The sequence below is a fragment of the Oxyura jamaicensis genome, chromosome 2 (genome assembly GCF_011077185.1).
Source record: "Oxyura jamaicensis isolate SHBP4307 breed ruddy duck chromosome 2, BPBGC_Ojam_1.0, whole genome shotgun sequence".
NCBI lineage: Eukaryota > Metazoa > Chordata > Aves > Anseriformes > Anatidae > Oxyura > Oxyura jamaicensis.
This window is the reverse complement of record NC_048894.1, coordinates 8693877-8706365: the sequence shown is the minus strand read 5'-3', so window position 1 is coordinate 8706365 and position 12489 is coordinate 8693877. Positions and strand designations below refer to the sequence as shown.

General features: G+C 50.6%; 1 protein-coding gene across 1 annotated transcript; it reads left to right on the top strand.

Annotated features, from left to right (window-relative positions):
- The first annotated feature begins 1731 nt into the window (after positions 1 to 1731).
- Positions 1732 to 11653, top strand: SHH (sonic hedgehog signaling molecule). The gene is made up of 3 exons (XM_035318556.1): positions 1732 to 2624; positions 7253 to 7514; positions 10895 to 11653. The coding sequence occupies exons 1-3, from the start codon at positions 2316 to 2318 to the stop codon at positions 11599 to 11601; spliced, it is 1278 nt and encodes a 425-aa protein (XP_035174447.1). The 5' UTR covers positions 1732 to 2315; the 3' UTR covers positions 11602 to 11653.
- Positions 11654 to 12489: the final 836 nt, after the last annotated feature.

Here is a 12489-nt window from a genome sequence, read left to right as displayed (position 1 = left end):
TCACTGCAAAGCCTCCCTTTCCAGCGGCCGGCATATCGATCATCTTTCCTTGGGGAGGGGGACAAGGTAAGAGGGGTGATAAAAGATTTGCAGGATCCCACACCATTAGGAGTAGCTTTTATTCCTTGGCACTGTTTAATCAACTGTTATATCAAGTCATGCTGTTTAAGCAACCACATCAAAAGAGCATACCCTCTTTTGTATAAATTATATATTCCTTGTATCTGTCTTCTCACATGCACGCAGACGGGGAGATAAAACTTCAGTTTGTTTTTTAATAGCATTAAGCAGGTATTTAGCTGTTATACAACTTGTTTCTGCAGCTCAGCTGGTTGATAAAAACCTAGAAGACGAGCTACTGGCTTTCTAACTTTTACCCATTCCCAAGTTAAAACGCCTAAGTTTAAAGTTGGGAATGATAAATCAATGATTCACTCAAGCTCTACAAAGAAGCATAAATAACAGAAGAAAAGAATACGTTGCACAAGGGGGAAGAGCACCAGAGTCGCTTTGAGAGTTTCAGACCACTTCTTTCGGCTTTTTGCAAAAGTTTACGTAAAAAGATCACTTTGTCCTTTGAAAGTCCGTGTTGTCATGCTCGTTGCAGTTTGCGGATATACAACTTTTTTTTTTTTTTTTTTTTTTTCTTAAAAACTAATTTTAAAGTCCATTTGCACGTGGTTGAAGTTGATTACGACTCAGCTCTATATCACAGACCGGAAAACTCCCATATAATTGCTTGCCCCAGAGAGCTGCATTTTTTTTTTCCTTAAATAAAGTCGATTTTATTTATTTATTTATTTATTTTTCTGAGAGACTGGACTTTGAATTACTTCACCATGTCATCTTGGTAATTTTAAGAACTCTTTAAAAACTTGGAGTTTCTAGAAATTACATGTCCTTTGGAGCAAAAGCAAATGAGCCCTTTACAGGAACAGAAGTGTTTGTTCATATGGGACTCTGCTTTTCTGTCTAACCTGCTCTATCAGCCCCATCTCTGCAATTTTGCTCATCTTTCAACACCTTTGTCTGATTAGTAGCTTTTGGAGATCGGGATAAAGACATCACTTGCCACGCTGCATGAGATAACAATTAATTTAACATTAAACTTATCCCCTTTCCATTCACTTTGCTTGGATCGATCTCTGTTAATTGTGTTTGCGGATGCTTTCAACACTACGCTTTTCTTAAAAACTTAATGACACCCCGCGAGGAGGTGTAGAAGTCTAAAACGCTCCTCTTCGACTTCGAGCAAAGAAACAAAGAATACAGCTCCAGCGTGCTCAGGAGACCATCTATTTTTAATCAGCTGACTTTTCCTGCACTTCCCAAGGTACTACCTTATTTTAAACAGGGTGGTAGCACTGCTCTTTGAAGAAAATGCTGCTTGGGTCCCTCCACTTTGCAGTTGTGGGATACAAAGTCAGACACGCCAACTTCACAAAGCTGCCGTCTCCTATCAGACTTGCTTGTTTCTTCCCCCAAAGTAGCCATTTATCAGCTAAAAGGGGAGTGTGTTTTCAAAATGCGTGGCTTTACGAGGGAGAGCAGTGTCTCTTTGCAGGGGGCAGAAACCTGTTACAAAGCCACTTAGGTGGGATCACCCCTAAATGGCATTATGCCTCCCCTGGGCTTTATTAGTTCCCCAATACCTTTCTATTTGCACTGTTCCCCGATAATTCGGCATTTTATTTCCCTGCAAGTGCCTTTAGAAACTTGCCTTGCACCGAGGCAGTTTGCTAATCTTATTTATTTATTTATTATTTTTTTATTTCACAGAGGCATCTGTTCCTCTTGCTGACAAATGTACCATTCTGCCAAGAAAGTTTTTTTTTTCTTTTAAGAAAAAAAAAAAAAAAAAAAAAAAACAGCGTGTAATTGATGTTATCCCAAGAAAGCGCAATCTCCACCCCTTTCAGCTCCAAGCCCTTCAGGTAAAAGGAAAAAAAAAAATCTTTCAAGAATTTGTTGCCTTTTTGAGGGTTAAAACATCAGAAGACAAGCTTGTCTCGCCTTGGCCAATCAGCTCTCGGCCCTGGCAGCTATAATATAGAACTAAAGGCAGACTCCTCTCACAAGCGTCTTGCTTTGCTACCATTAAAATCAGACCCTTTTTGTCTCTCGCTTGCTGTCTCCCGACCAAACTCCGATGTGTTCCGTTATCAGCGACCTAAAGCCTGCCATTCCAGCACCTGTCTTGCTAGGGATCGGTGGATAGTATACGATTCAGAAAGCAGACAAGGACATAGGAGGAGAGAGAGCTCTAGAGAGACAGCCAGGGATAGGCACAGAGAGCTTTGAAGTAATTGGATTCAATGGACGAAATGCTGCTGTTGACAAGAATTCTCTTGGTGGGCTTCATCTGCGCTCTTTTAGTCTCCTCTGGGCTGACTTGTGGACCAGGCAGGGGCATTGGAAAAAGGAGACACCCCAAAAAGCTGACCCCTTTAGCCTATAAGCAGTTTATTCCCAATGTGGCAGAGAAGACCCTAGGGGCCAGTGGAAGATATGAAGGGAAGATCACAAGAAACTCCGAGAGATTTAAAGAACTAACCCCAAATTACAACCCTGACATTATTTTTAAGGATGAAGAGAACACGGGAGCTGACAGACTGATGACTCAGGTAGAGCCACAGAGATACCTGTATTTGTGTTTGTTAACCTCTCTGAGCAATCCTAAAGGACGCATCTGTCTTAGTATTTTTGAAAGCCCGCCCTTTCCCTCTCCCCCTCCTCCCCCCGCCCCTCCAAACTCGGCTAGTTTCCCCCATTGAATGTAAACCCCATCTATCCAGGACAAGTTAGCAGGGGCTGGAGCTGGAGCTGGCTAGATATTTGGTGGGGGATCTGTGTGATACTTACAGTCATTACCGTGCCATGGCGTTCCCTGTAACTTGGTTTAGCGATTGCTGTTTGCATTTGTCCCCAAGGATGCACTTTGATCAAACGAATTGCATACAGCTCAGAGGACCCCAAGTGTATAGTGACCGCCAGGCCACTCACTCATTATTACAAGCGTAGTCCTCGGTTGGTGCGCCTGCTGACTTGATCTTTTTATTTGATTTCATTTCTTTTTTTTTTTTTTCTTTCATTTTATCCTTCTTCTTTCTTTTTCCTCCTCGCGAGCATATTCTAAATTTAGTAGGCATGCAGTCGTGCACTCACAAAAGGCAGCTGAAGCCGGATCGACCATTCCTCTCCTGATTCCGTATTATATAGCTCGTATTGCAATACCATCATTTGCAATTGTGCCCATCAGAGCGTAAATATATTGATATTTCTTTAAGGATGCTCGCCGCCAATGCTCTGGTACTTCCATAGGGGAGGGACTTGCAACTTATCAGCATTGCATCACCTTCTGTTTTAAAAAATCTGATGGCACAAGGTTTACAACTGGGTAAATATTGGATCTCGGGTGGAATCAGATTGCGGAACCATTTTATGCAAAAAGAGACAGAGAAAGACAGAGAGAGAACCTCTCGAAGAGTCACCTCATAATTATTATTCATGCTCACCAGAGAGCTCGGTGAAGTCAATTGCTCTGCCAATCCCGGAGTTTCTGAAACTACATGCAATCTAGGCACTGGAAATGGGTTTCCTCCAAATATAGGTCAACAGCGCTTTTTTAATATTAATACATTTAAGCCCCACCTTCAGCGCTGGAACAGGACTCGCCTGGAAGCACTAGGCGGGGAGTGGACGGCGAGGGGGTGTGCGTGTGTGTGTGTGCCGGGGCGAGGGGCGGGGGGGGCGGAATTTCCCAAACTCTCCCCGTTCCTCGGGCCTGATTTTCCGCACGTTTGCCGGCTCTCCGGGGGGCGAGGGACCGGCGGAGTTGGGCACCATCTCGTGCCGACCACCTTAAATCGGCCGGTCCCCGGGAGCGCGGCGGCGCGCCTCGGCCACGGCGCCACCGCCTGCCCCGCTGCGCTGCGCGGCTGCGGAGGAGCGCGGAGCCGGGTGCGCGGTGCTGGGAGCTGAGGGGGGCGTAGCGGTGCTCAGGGCTAAGGGTTCGGTGCTGGGAGCTGGGAGCACGGATCTCGGTGCTCTCTGCTCGGATCTCGGTGCTCTCTGCTCGGATCTCGGTGCTCGGTGCGCGGATCTCGGTGCTCGCTGTGCGGAGCATCCCCTCCCCGGCGTTGCGCGCCCCGCTGCGCGCTCCTCCGCCCCCCTGTGCGAGCCGTGCGGGCTCATCTCCCGCATTTTCAGCTCCACTGAACTCCTCTCGCCCATCGATCGCGCCGCCTCGGCTTTTCCCCCTTCCCTCCGCAGGGAGGCTCCCCGGGAGTCGGGCGCCCGCCGGGGCACGGCGTATCCCTGCGCGGCCGCGCCGGTTCGTGTATGCGGGTGGCGGAGTCGGGTAGGGTGTGTAGGACCGGGAAGGTGGGCTGTATGGCCGGTAAGAGGGGATATAGGGCCGGGAAGGTGGCCTATAGGGCCGATAGGGGGGGTGGGCAGCAAGGCTGACCCCGGCCCCGCGGCTCTCTCCGGCTCCGCGGCTGGCCGACCTCGGCTGCATTAGCTGGCAGCGGCTGAACTCCTGACCTTCTGTCAACTTCCCTCAGACGAACGAAACGAAAACAAATACTTTTTTTTTTTTTTTTTTTTTTCCTTCAGTGCCCGTGCCTTAGACACAAAGGGGGAGGCGGGCTGGGGAGGTGAGGTTGGGGGGGGGGGGGGGGGAAAGGGGGGGGGGGTCCCCCGGGGGGCTCGGGGGCGCAGCCGGGCCCCAGGTCCCCAAGACGGTGCTGGCAGGGACTGGGGAGGGGTCTGGGGACAGCCCCCGAGGTGCCATGTCCCCTTTGCCTCTCGTTAAACCCCAGCCCTGCACCGCCCGCTTGGCCAGCCCTTCAAGCATGGAGAGATCTTCCCCGAATAGAATCGTTAAACTTGGAGAATAGCTGCCGAATGCATTAGCCGCTGGTTAATATTAACTCCGGAGGGGGGGGAAGAAAAATAAAAAAATAAAAAAATAAAAAAAAACGCAAACAGAGCTTGGGAAGTCAGGTTCTCAACTTTGCAGGTGACAACAGCAGTTTGCTGAAGGCTCCCCCTTCCTCCCCCCCACCCCAGCCATTGGCTGGATCCGGCCAAGAGATAAGGAGGCCGGGGCAGTATGATAAAGCTGGAATTTGTATGAAATAAACTTGCAATCTCGCGTAATGCAGGCACACAACCGGTGCGTGATGTGAGGAATTTAGAGATCAACTTGGCATTTAGGAAGCCCACCAGGTTGTTTACACTGACAGGTACCTGTTAAGTGTTTCCTTCAAGCAATTCATTTGTGAAGAGATTAGGAGCTGGCAGGAGAGGGCTTGTTGAACAACTTTGCCTCCACACAAAGCGTTAGTGGAGGCAGCCCTGCTGAGCTTCACGGTGGCTGAACAGAATTGGGCTTGATTTGTGGCACACGACCCAATGAATTAATAAATAGTCTGGGCTTCACGGCTTTTGACTCCGACAATCCAGCTCAGGCGGTATGAAAGGGAGGAAAAGTCCTTTAGGAGCTCCTTTCTCCCTCTTTATCCCTCCCGGCTCCGGGTCCTTCGCCCCTAAATAACTCAGCGGAGGAGCCCAGCCACCCAGCCATCCTCCAGGTGTGGTGTGCGGGGGGCGGGTAAAAAAAAGGGGGGGGTAAAAAAAGAAAGTCCAACTCAACTTCCTCGTCCTGTTGGGCTTTGCTGCCGGGAATTAGGTTGAAATCCCCAAACGCCCTGTTCTTTGCGTCAAGAGCCAGGCCGGAGAGTCCAAAGTGAAGCCGCGATTGCGCCCGGTATCTGGGCGGGAGACGCGTATTGCTGGCATGGCTTTTTTTTTTTTTTTTTTTTTTTTTTTTTTTATGGCCGTGATATATACACACGGCAACTTTCTTGTTGAGCAACCTTGTCACGTCCCTAAAAGCAGTGTCGCCGGAATAATGGCCGGGCCCGGCCTCCTTTGTGGTGCTTGGCGGGCCGGGGGGGCTGCGGGAGCCCGGGGGAGCTGCTGGGGCCACGCCGGGGACACCCGTGGGTTGTTTTCCTCTCAAATAAAACCGGAAAGGATTTGGGGGTAGTTGGCCACGCGTGGCTTTTTTTTTTTTTTTTTTTTTTTTTCCTGATGTTGTACCTATAGCCGAGCGCTTTTCAGAGCTTTGGGTGCTGATTTCCCGTGTCTTGGGGCTGCCAGCCCCATCCCCTGCTGCCCTGTCCCCCCTCTTGGCCAAGACACGAATCCCCCAAACTTTTAGGGTTTCATTTAGAGTTCACCCCCCTCCACCTTTGCATCACCTCCCTTCCTTTCCCTTCCCCATCTCCCCCTCTTCCCTTTGCACTCTCAAACCTCCCGGCCCCCCAGGGTCCCCCACGCACGGTGCAGTCCCAGGGGAGGCAGGGACCTCAGGAGGGGCGAAGGAAAAACCCTGTGGTGCTTCCCCACCGGGCCCGAAACCTTTTCCTTCCACACAAAGGCTCTCGCAGCCCTCGTAGCATCCCTGCCTCGCCTGACTTCGCTGCTTGGCCCTCCCTTGCTTTCCATCTTCCCTCTAAGAGCTGTGCTCCTTCTGCCGTGGGTTTGCTCGTATTTCGAGGTGAGGTCGGATGTGTGTTAAAGAGGGGTGAATGCTCTTAGCCCATGCTGCTATGGGGGCTCTAATGAGTGATGGGAGACGGGAGAGAAAGAAAAAAATAAAAATTATATATATATACATAAACACCCCTCCCTCCAGCGCATAAAGGCTGTTAATGAGTACTGAGACCCCTTTCAACACAGAACTAAGCTGAAAAAAAACGGGGAGACGTTCCGGGGGGACTCCGAGATAGAAGGAGAGTGGTTGCTCTCAGCAGAAACTTTGCTCTGGGGAAGGGGACAGGGCACTCGGCGGCAGGAATCAGCTCCCTGCGGGTGGCTCTGAATCCACGCACCCACGGCCCGGCGCCAGTCGTGGGGCGGGGGGAGCCCCCAGCAGGTGCCGGGGATGGGGCCACACCATCCCGGCCTCCGCTCCTGGCTTTTCATCCCCTCTTCCTCCCGTGCCCCCAAGTCTCACCCTCCTTCTCTTCCTCACCTGCCTCCCTTGTAGAAGGGGAGGAGATGCTCAGCCCGCCCTGCGGTGTTTTCTGGGGGGAGCTGCGGCCGATTTTGGCTAGCGAGGGAGGGCAGGATGCGGCCTTTGGGGTGCAAGAAGGGTTTTTTTGGGGGGGGGTGTTGGGGATCCGGGCTTGGCTGCAGCAGTACCCCCGCAACCTTTCCCTCTGTGCCCGTGTCCCCGCAGCGCTGCAAGGACAAGCTGAACGCCCTGGCGATCTCGGTGATGAACCAGTGGCCCGGGGTGAAGCTGCGGGTGACCGAGGGCTGGGACGAAGACGGCCACCACTCCGAGGAGTCGCTGCACTACGAGGGGCGAGCTGTGGACATCACCACGTCGGATCGGGACCGCAGCAAGTACGGCATGCTGGCCCGCCTCGCCGTCGAGGCCGGCTTCGACTGGGTGTACTACGAGTCCAAGGCGCACATCCACTGCTCCGTCAAAGCAGGTAAGACGTGGGGCACACCCCCGGACCTTTCACTGTGCCTCCAGGCCCCCCATTTCCATCAGCCCTGCCCGCCCCGTCGAGTTCCTCCGGGGGTGCGGAGCGGAGGCTCAGCGCCGGCACCTGCCTCCTCCCGCCTCCGAGCACCCCAGTATAAAAGAAAGGGAAAAAAAAAAAAAAAAAAAAAAAAAAAAAAAAAGCCCAGCCAGCTGCAGCACTTTTTGACAGCGTTTTCTTTCCCTTGTTTGTTTGGCCAGCCTTCCCACGAGCAGCCACACACCCTTCTCCTCCCACCGTGGGATTTTGTGCTTTCCCCATCCAAAGAGCATGTTGGGCACAAACACCCGGTGGCCGTCTCCAGCTGCCCCGCTGGCTGCACGCCTTCCTCGCGATCGCTAATCTCAGAGCGAGAGCCGGCCAGGAAAATAAATACATAACGTGGTCCCCTGCCTTCGCCGGTAGCCGCTAGGAAATTCCCAGATGCAGATACAAAAACATCTTTTTTTTTTTTTTTTTTTTTTTTTTTTTTTTTTTTCCTCCCCTCCCCTGTGCTTACAACGCCACACGCTGTCTCAACCCGGGAACAGCTCGCAAGAAATCCCCAGCTCACCGAGTCGCATTTTCTCCGTGCAGTTTGGCACCTTTTTATTTATTTATTTATTTATTTTAATTTGGGCGAACTGGTTGGCGAGTGCCAGCCACCGTCGCCACCTCTTGCAGCTAGAGCGCGTTGTGACAGCATCCTCCAGCCCGGCAGAGCGCTGCAAGTGTCAAGAAACACTTGGGCGCAAAAGAAAATAATGGACTTTCTCTAAATATATCCGTTTACCTCGAAACCTGCAGCTCCCATGTCAGGGAAACCGGGCTGGCCTCGCTATACCTGTCTGTAAGTGGGGCTCGTCCCCTCGGCGCAGCCTGAAGCTGCCTGAACCAAAGCGGGACCTCTCCTGGCCCATAAGGGCTTTGTCCCCAGAGCCTGACACTGCTTTTGTTCATCTCCCCACTCCTTTCTAGCCCAAAGGGGTTCCTGCAAAGCCGTCAGGGTTGTGGTGGTATGAAATGTCCCTTTCAATAGTGAGGATGGGCTTTATAGCTCAAGGTGTCTGATTGTGGCGCACAAAAACCTTCTTGCAGGCGGCCACCCTAATCCACCTCCATGTATATTTCATAGGAGAGGAGCAACCCCGAGCTGCTCATTGAGATTCCGCACACGCGGACTTTGGGGTAACATTTAGTGCGTGTCAGGCAGGGTCGTGTGACTGTACCACGCGGGTTGCGAGGGAGCAGGCTTGAATTCCACCCGCTTGGTCTGGTTTCACACTGTGGAAACCTCGTTTCATGACAGAGCATCTTATGAGAAGATTAAACCCCCATAATGGCAGGCAGGAAGATTCTTTATCTAGATCTCTGTTTGCAAAAAGTATGATCCCGGAGACTGGAATGCAAAGAAGAGTTCCCCCAAGGCCTGAATTATTGTCACCAGGACAGAGGAGGGAGAGGCAGGGGTGGTAAAAGGGACATTGATAATGCGCTACAGCAAGTATTTAGAGCAAGCTTCTACATTTAAAATTCAAATACACATCTTGAGTGCCTTGGAAAAGTGGCTCTGCTGTGCAAATAGTGCTTGGAAGGTCCTGGTTTTTTTGGAGAGTATGTGTGTGAATTGGCACATAGGGTTTCTGCACCTGAACAAATAGGGAGGGGGAGGAAAGGGGGGGAAGAAGCTGGGAAAAAAATGGAAGTGTCCTCTCTTCCAAGAGTGTCTGCATTTATTACATGAATCAGAATGACAATGCTGATCCTTTATTGGATTTTAATTAGAGAACCCAAACAAGTGCTGCTCAAAGAAGCAGATTTTCACACCTCTGCCAATTCATTGGTATGTTTGTAGAGCTGCTACACTACTAGATCTATTCATCAAGTCCCTGAATATGCAAACAAAGCTCAAGCCAGACCTTTGCTGCGGGCTTGTACGAAGGTGTAGTTTGCTAGTGGAGGACTCCACATAAAGCACATAGCTTGTTTGTTGCCATGTCCTCCCTGAAGAGGCCTTGGAGATCTCACTGCTTCATTTCTGAAGAAGTGATAAAGTCGTTAGCAAATCAATAACATTCTAATTTTCGTCCTTCCTGTCCTTCCTGAGAAAGTCATTAGGAGACACTCCAAGTGTTTATTTAAATCATAATAGCTTCAGCACCAGCCACAGAAGCAAAATATAAATTCCAACTGCCTTTAGGAGATAAATTACCAGGACTCTGAATTGGCATAGGGAGTAACTGGGAGAAACCAAGCGAAGGCAAGGGAAGGATCAGGAATGTTGATGACTGTAGCAAAGGCACTTGCTGCAGTGACATACTATGGGCTACAGCCCAATGTACAGAAAATGAGACCCCATAGTCCCTAGGATAAGGCTGGAAAATGGGAATGGTCCTTTCCAACCATACCACGCAAGGCTAAACTTTCATAAGGGAGTTTGCAGGAGACATTTTAAACCCTTGTCGTTATTTCTGTTTTGTTTAAACCTACAGTTATTTCTCCTGCTAGCACTCAAAAGCAGCAGTGGTGGCTACAGCATTTAGTGTCAAACCTCTGAGTAATTCCAGCAGCAACTGAGCACGTGAAGGAGGTGCTAGGGTTGGGTGTAGGCATGGGGATGCACTGGAACCACCACTCCAGGACAGGACCTTGTTTGTGATGGGGTGGGAAGGTGAGGGAGATGTTTTTTTGGGGGGAGAGGAGCGAGATGAAGTCTTGGGACTCAAGGGCAGGGGTGTTACCAGTGATGGGGTGTGGACCCCAAAAACTGCTGTGTTGGGAGGGAAGGCAAAGAGAGCTGGAGCAGTGTGGTCTAATGGCATAACGGTGAGGTGGAGTCAGCAAATCTGGGGGGTCTCTTCCTGCTGCTTTCCACGGGAATAAAGCACAAACCAATAAATGACACCCTCCTGGCCCGTGGTGTTCACTGCCTAGGAGATGGGCTCCTTTAGTATGAGCTCCCTGAGGGCACCGGCAGCCCTCACAGAGGAGGAGCGACCTCCTTCCAGCAGAGCCGCTCTGCTTTGCAGGCCCGTGAGTTACCTGGCAGCACCTGTCAGGCGCAGGGCAAACATCACCCACGTGAAAAGCTCCTCCTGGAAAAATATTTATTCCGGAACAGCTTTTTCAGCCAAGGCATTTTGGCCAGTTTGCCCAAGGAGGTGAACGCGACTGACAGGCTCCAAAGGGAGGCCCACCTGGATGGCCATGGCATTGTGTTGGTGGAAGGGGACTTTTGGGGCTGGCTGAGGTTCTGGAGATGTTTGGGATGGGTGGAACCCATGGGTGGGACCCACGGGTGGGACCCGTGCCTCCTCTAACCCCACTGTGCCTCTCTTCTTGTGCAGAAAACTCGGTGGCAGCCAAATCCGGGGGCTGCTTCCCCGGCTCGGCCACAGTGCACCTGGAGCACGGCGGCACCAAGCTGGTGAAGGACCTGAGCCCTGGGGACCGCGTGCTGGCGGCCGACGCTGAGGGCCGGCTGCTATACAGCGATTTCCTCGCTTTCCTCGACCGCGAGGACGGTTCCCGCAAGCTATTCTACGTCATCGAGACACGGCAGCCCCGGGCCCGGCTGCTGCTGACGGCAGCCCACCTGCTCTTCGTGGCCCCCCAGCACAACCAGTCACAAGTTTTGGGGCCCGCTGGAGGCCGTGCCCTCTACGCCAGCCGCGTGAGGCCGGGCCAGCGCATCTTCGTGCTGGGCGAGGGCGGGCGGCAGCTGCTGCCGGCGGCCGTGCATCGCGTCACGCTGAGGGAGGAGGCGTCGGGGGCCTACGCCCCGCTCACTGCCCAGGGCACCATCCTCATCAACCGGGTGCTGGCCTCCTGCTACGCCGTCATCGAGGAGCACGGCTGGGCCCACTGGGCCTTCGCGCCTTTCCGCTTGCTCCAGGGGCTGCTGGCCGCCATCTGCCCCGGTGGGGACGCCCCCATCACCGCCACCACCACCACCGGTGTGCACTGGTACTCGCGGCTCCTCTACCGCATCGGCAGCTGGGTGCTGGATGGCGACGCGCTGCACCCGCTGGGCATGGTGGCGCCGGCCAGCTGAGAGCGGCCGGAGAGGGACAGAGACGGAGCGGGAGAAAGAGAGAGAAAACGGGGCTGGGGTGTTTTGGGGGAGGGCGGGAGGGGAAGGAGGAAAAAAAAAAAAAAAAGAAGAAGAAGAAAAAAAAAAAAAGTAAAAAACCCAAATAAAATGGAAAATGAAAAAAAAAAAAAGGAAAAAAAATGCATATTTTTAAAAAAGAGCACGGATTAAGACTTAAAAATAATAATTAAAAAATAATAATAATTAAGTAGGACAGTCCAAAGTAGACTTTAAGGGAAACAAAGACCCCGGGAAGTTCTGTTCCGTTTAGTTTATAAATATATATATATTTTTATTTGTGTTTTTTGTTGTTGTTTTTGTTTTGTTCATTGTTTTGTTGTGGTTGTTGTTTTTCTTCCTCTCCTGGATATTTATTTCTTTGGTATGTTGAATAGATGTTTTAAATGATATGAACCGGACCTTCAAGAGCCTTAAATAGTTTCTTTGATAATTTATTATCATGTGAACTGTACTCACAGGGGAAAAAAAATTATTTTGTGAGGCCGAGCAAAACTGCGCAGAGTCTATTTTTCTACATGTCATGTGTGTCCTGACTTTCAGAAAGCAAAATTCTGTACTTTCCCATCTCTCCATTACATTGCTCCTTCATTTCAGTGAGTCTAGAGTAACAAGCAAGCAAACAAATACAAAAAGAAAAAAAAGAAAAAAAAAAAAAGAAAAAAAAAAGAGAAAAACTTCATGGGGGTCCGTAAATTATATTTTTATACACAGAATTGTAAATTAGATTTTTTTGAGAGATCAATACTTAACTGAATCACATTTCATTTTTTGAAATAGTGTAAAATATGAGAATATATTATTTTAATTTAAATAGTTTCAAATGTAACG

Coding starts and splice junctions, on each gene's coding strand:
- SHH (XM_035318556.1), top strand. CDS start 2,316: ATGGACGAAATGCTGCTGTTGACAAGAATTCTCTTGGTGGGCTTCATC. Junction 2,625..7,252: donor CTGACAGACTGATGACTCAG/GTAGAGCCACAG, acceptor GTGTCCCCGCAG/CGCTGCAAGGACAAGCTGAA. Junction 7,515..10,894: donor CCACTGCTCCGTCAAAGCAG/GTAAGACGTGGG, acceptor CTTCTTGTGCAG/AAAACTCGGTGGCAGCCAAA.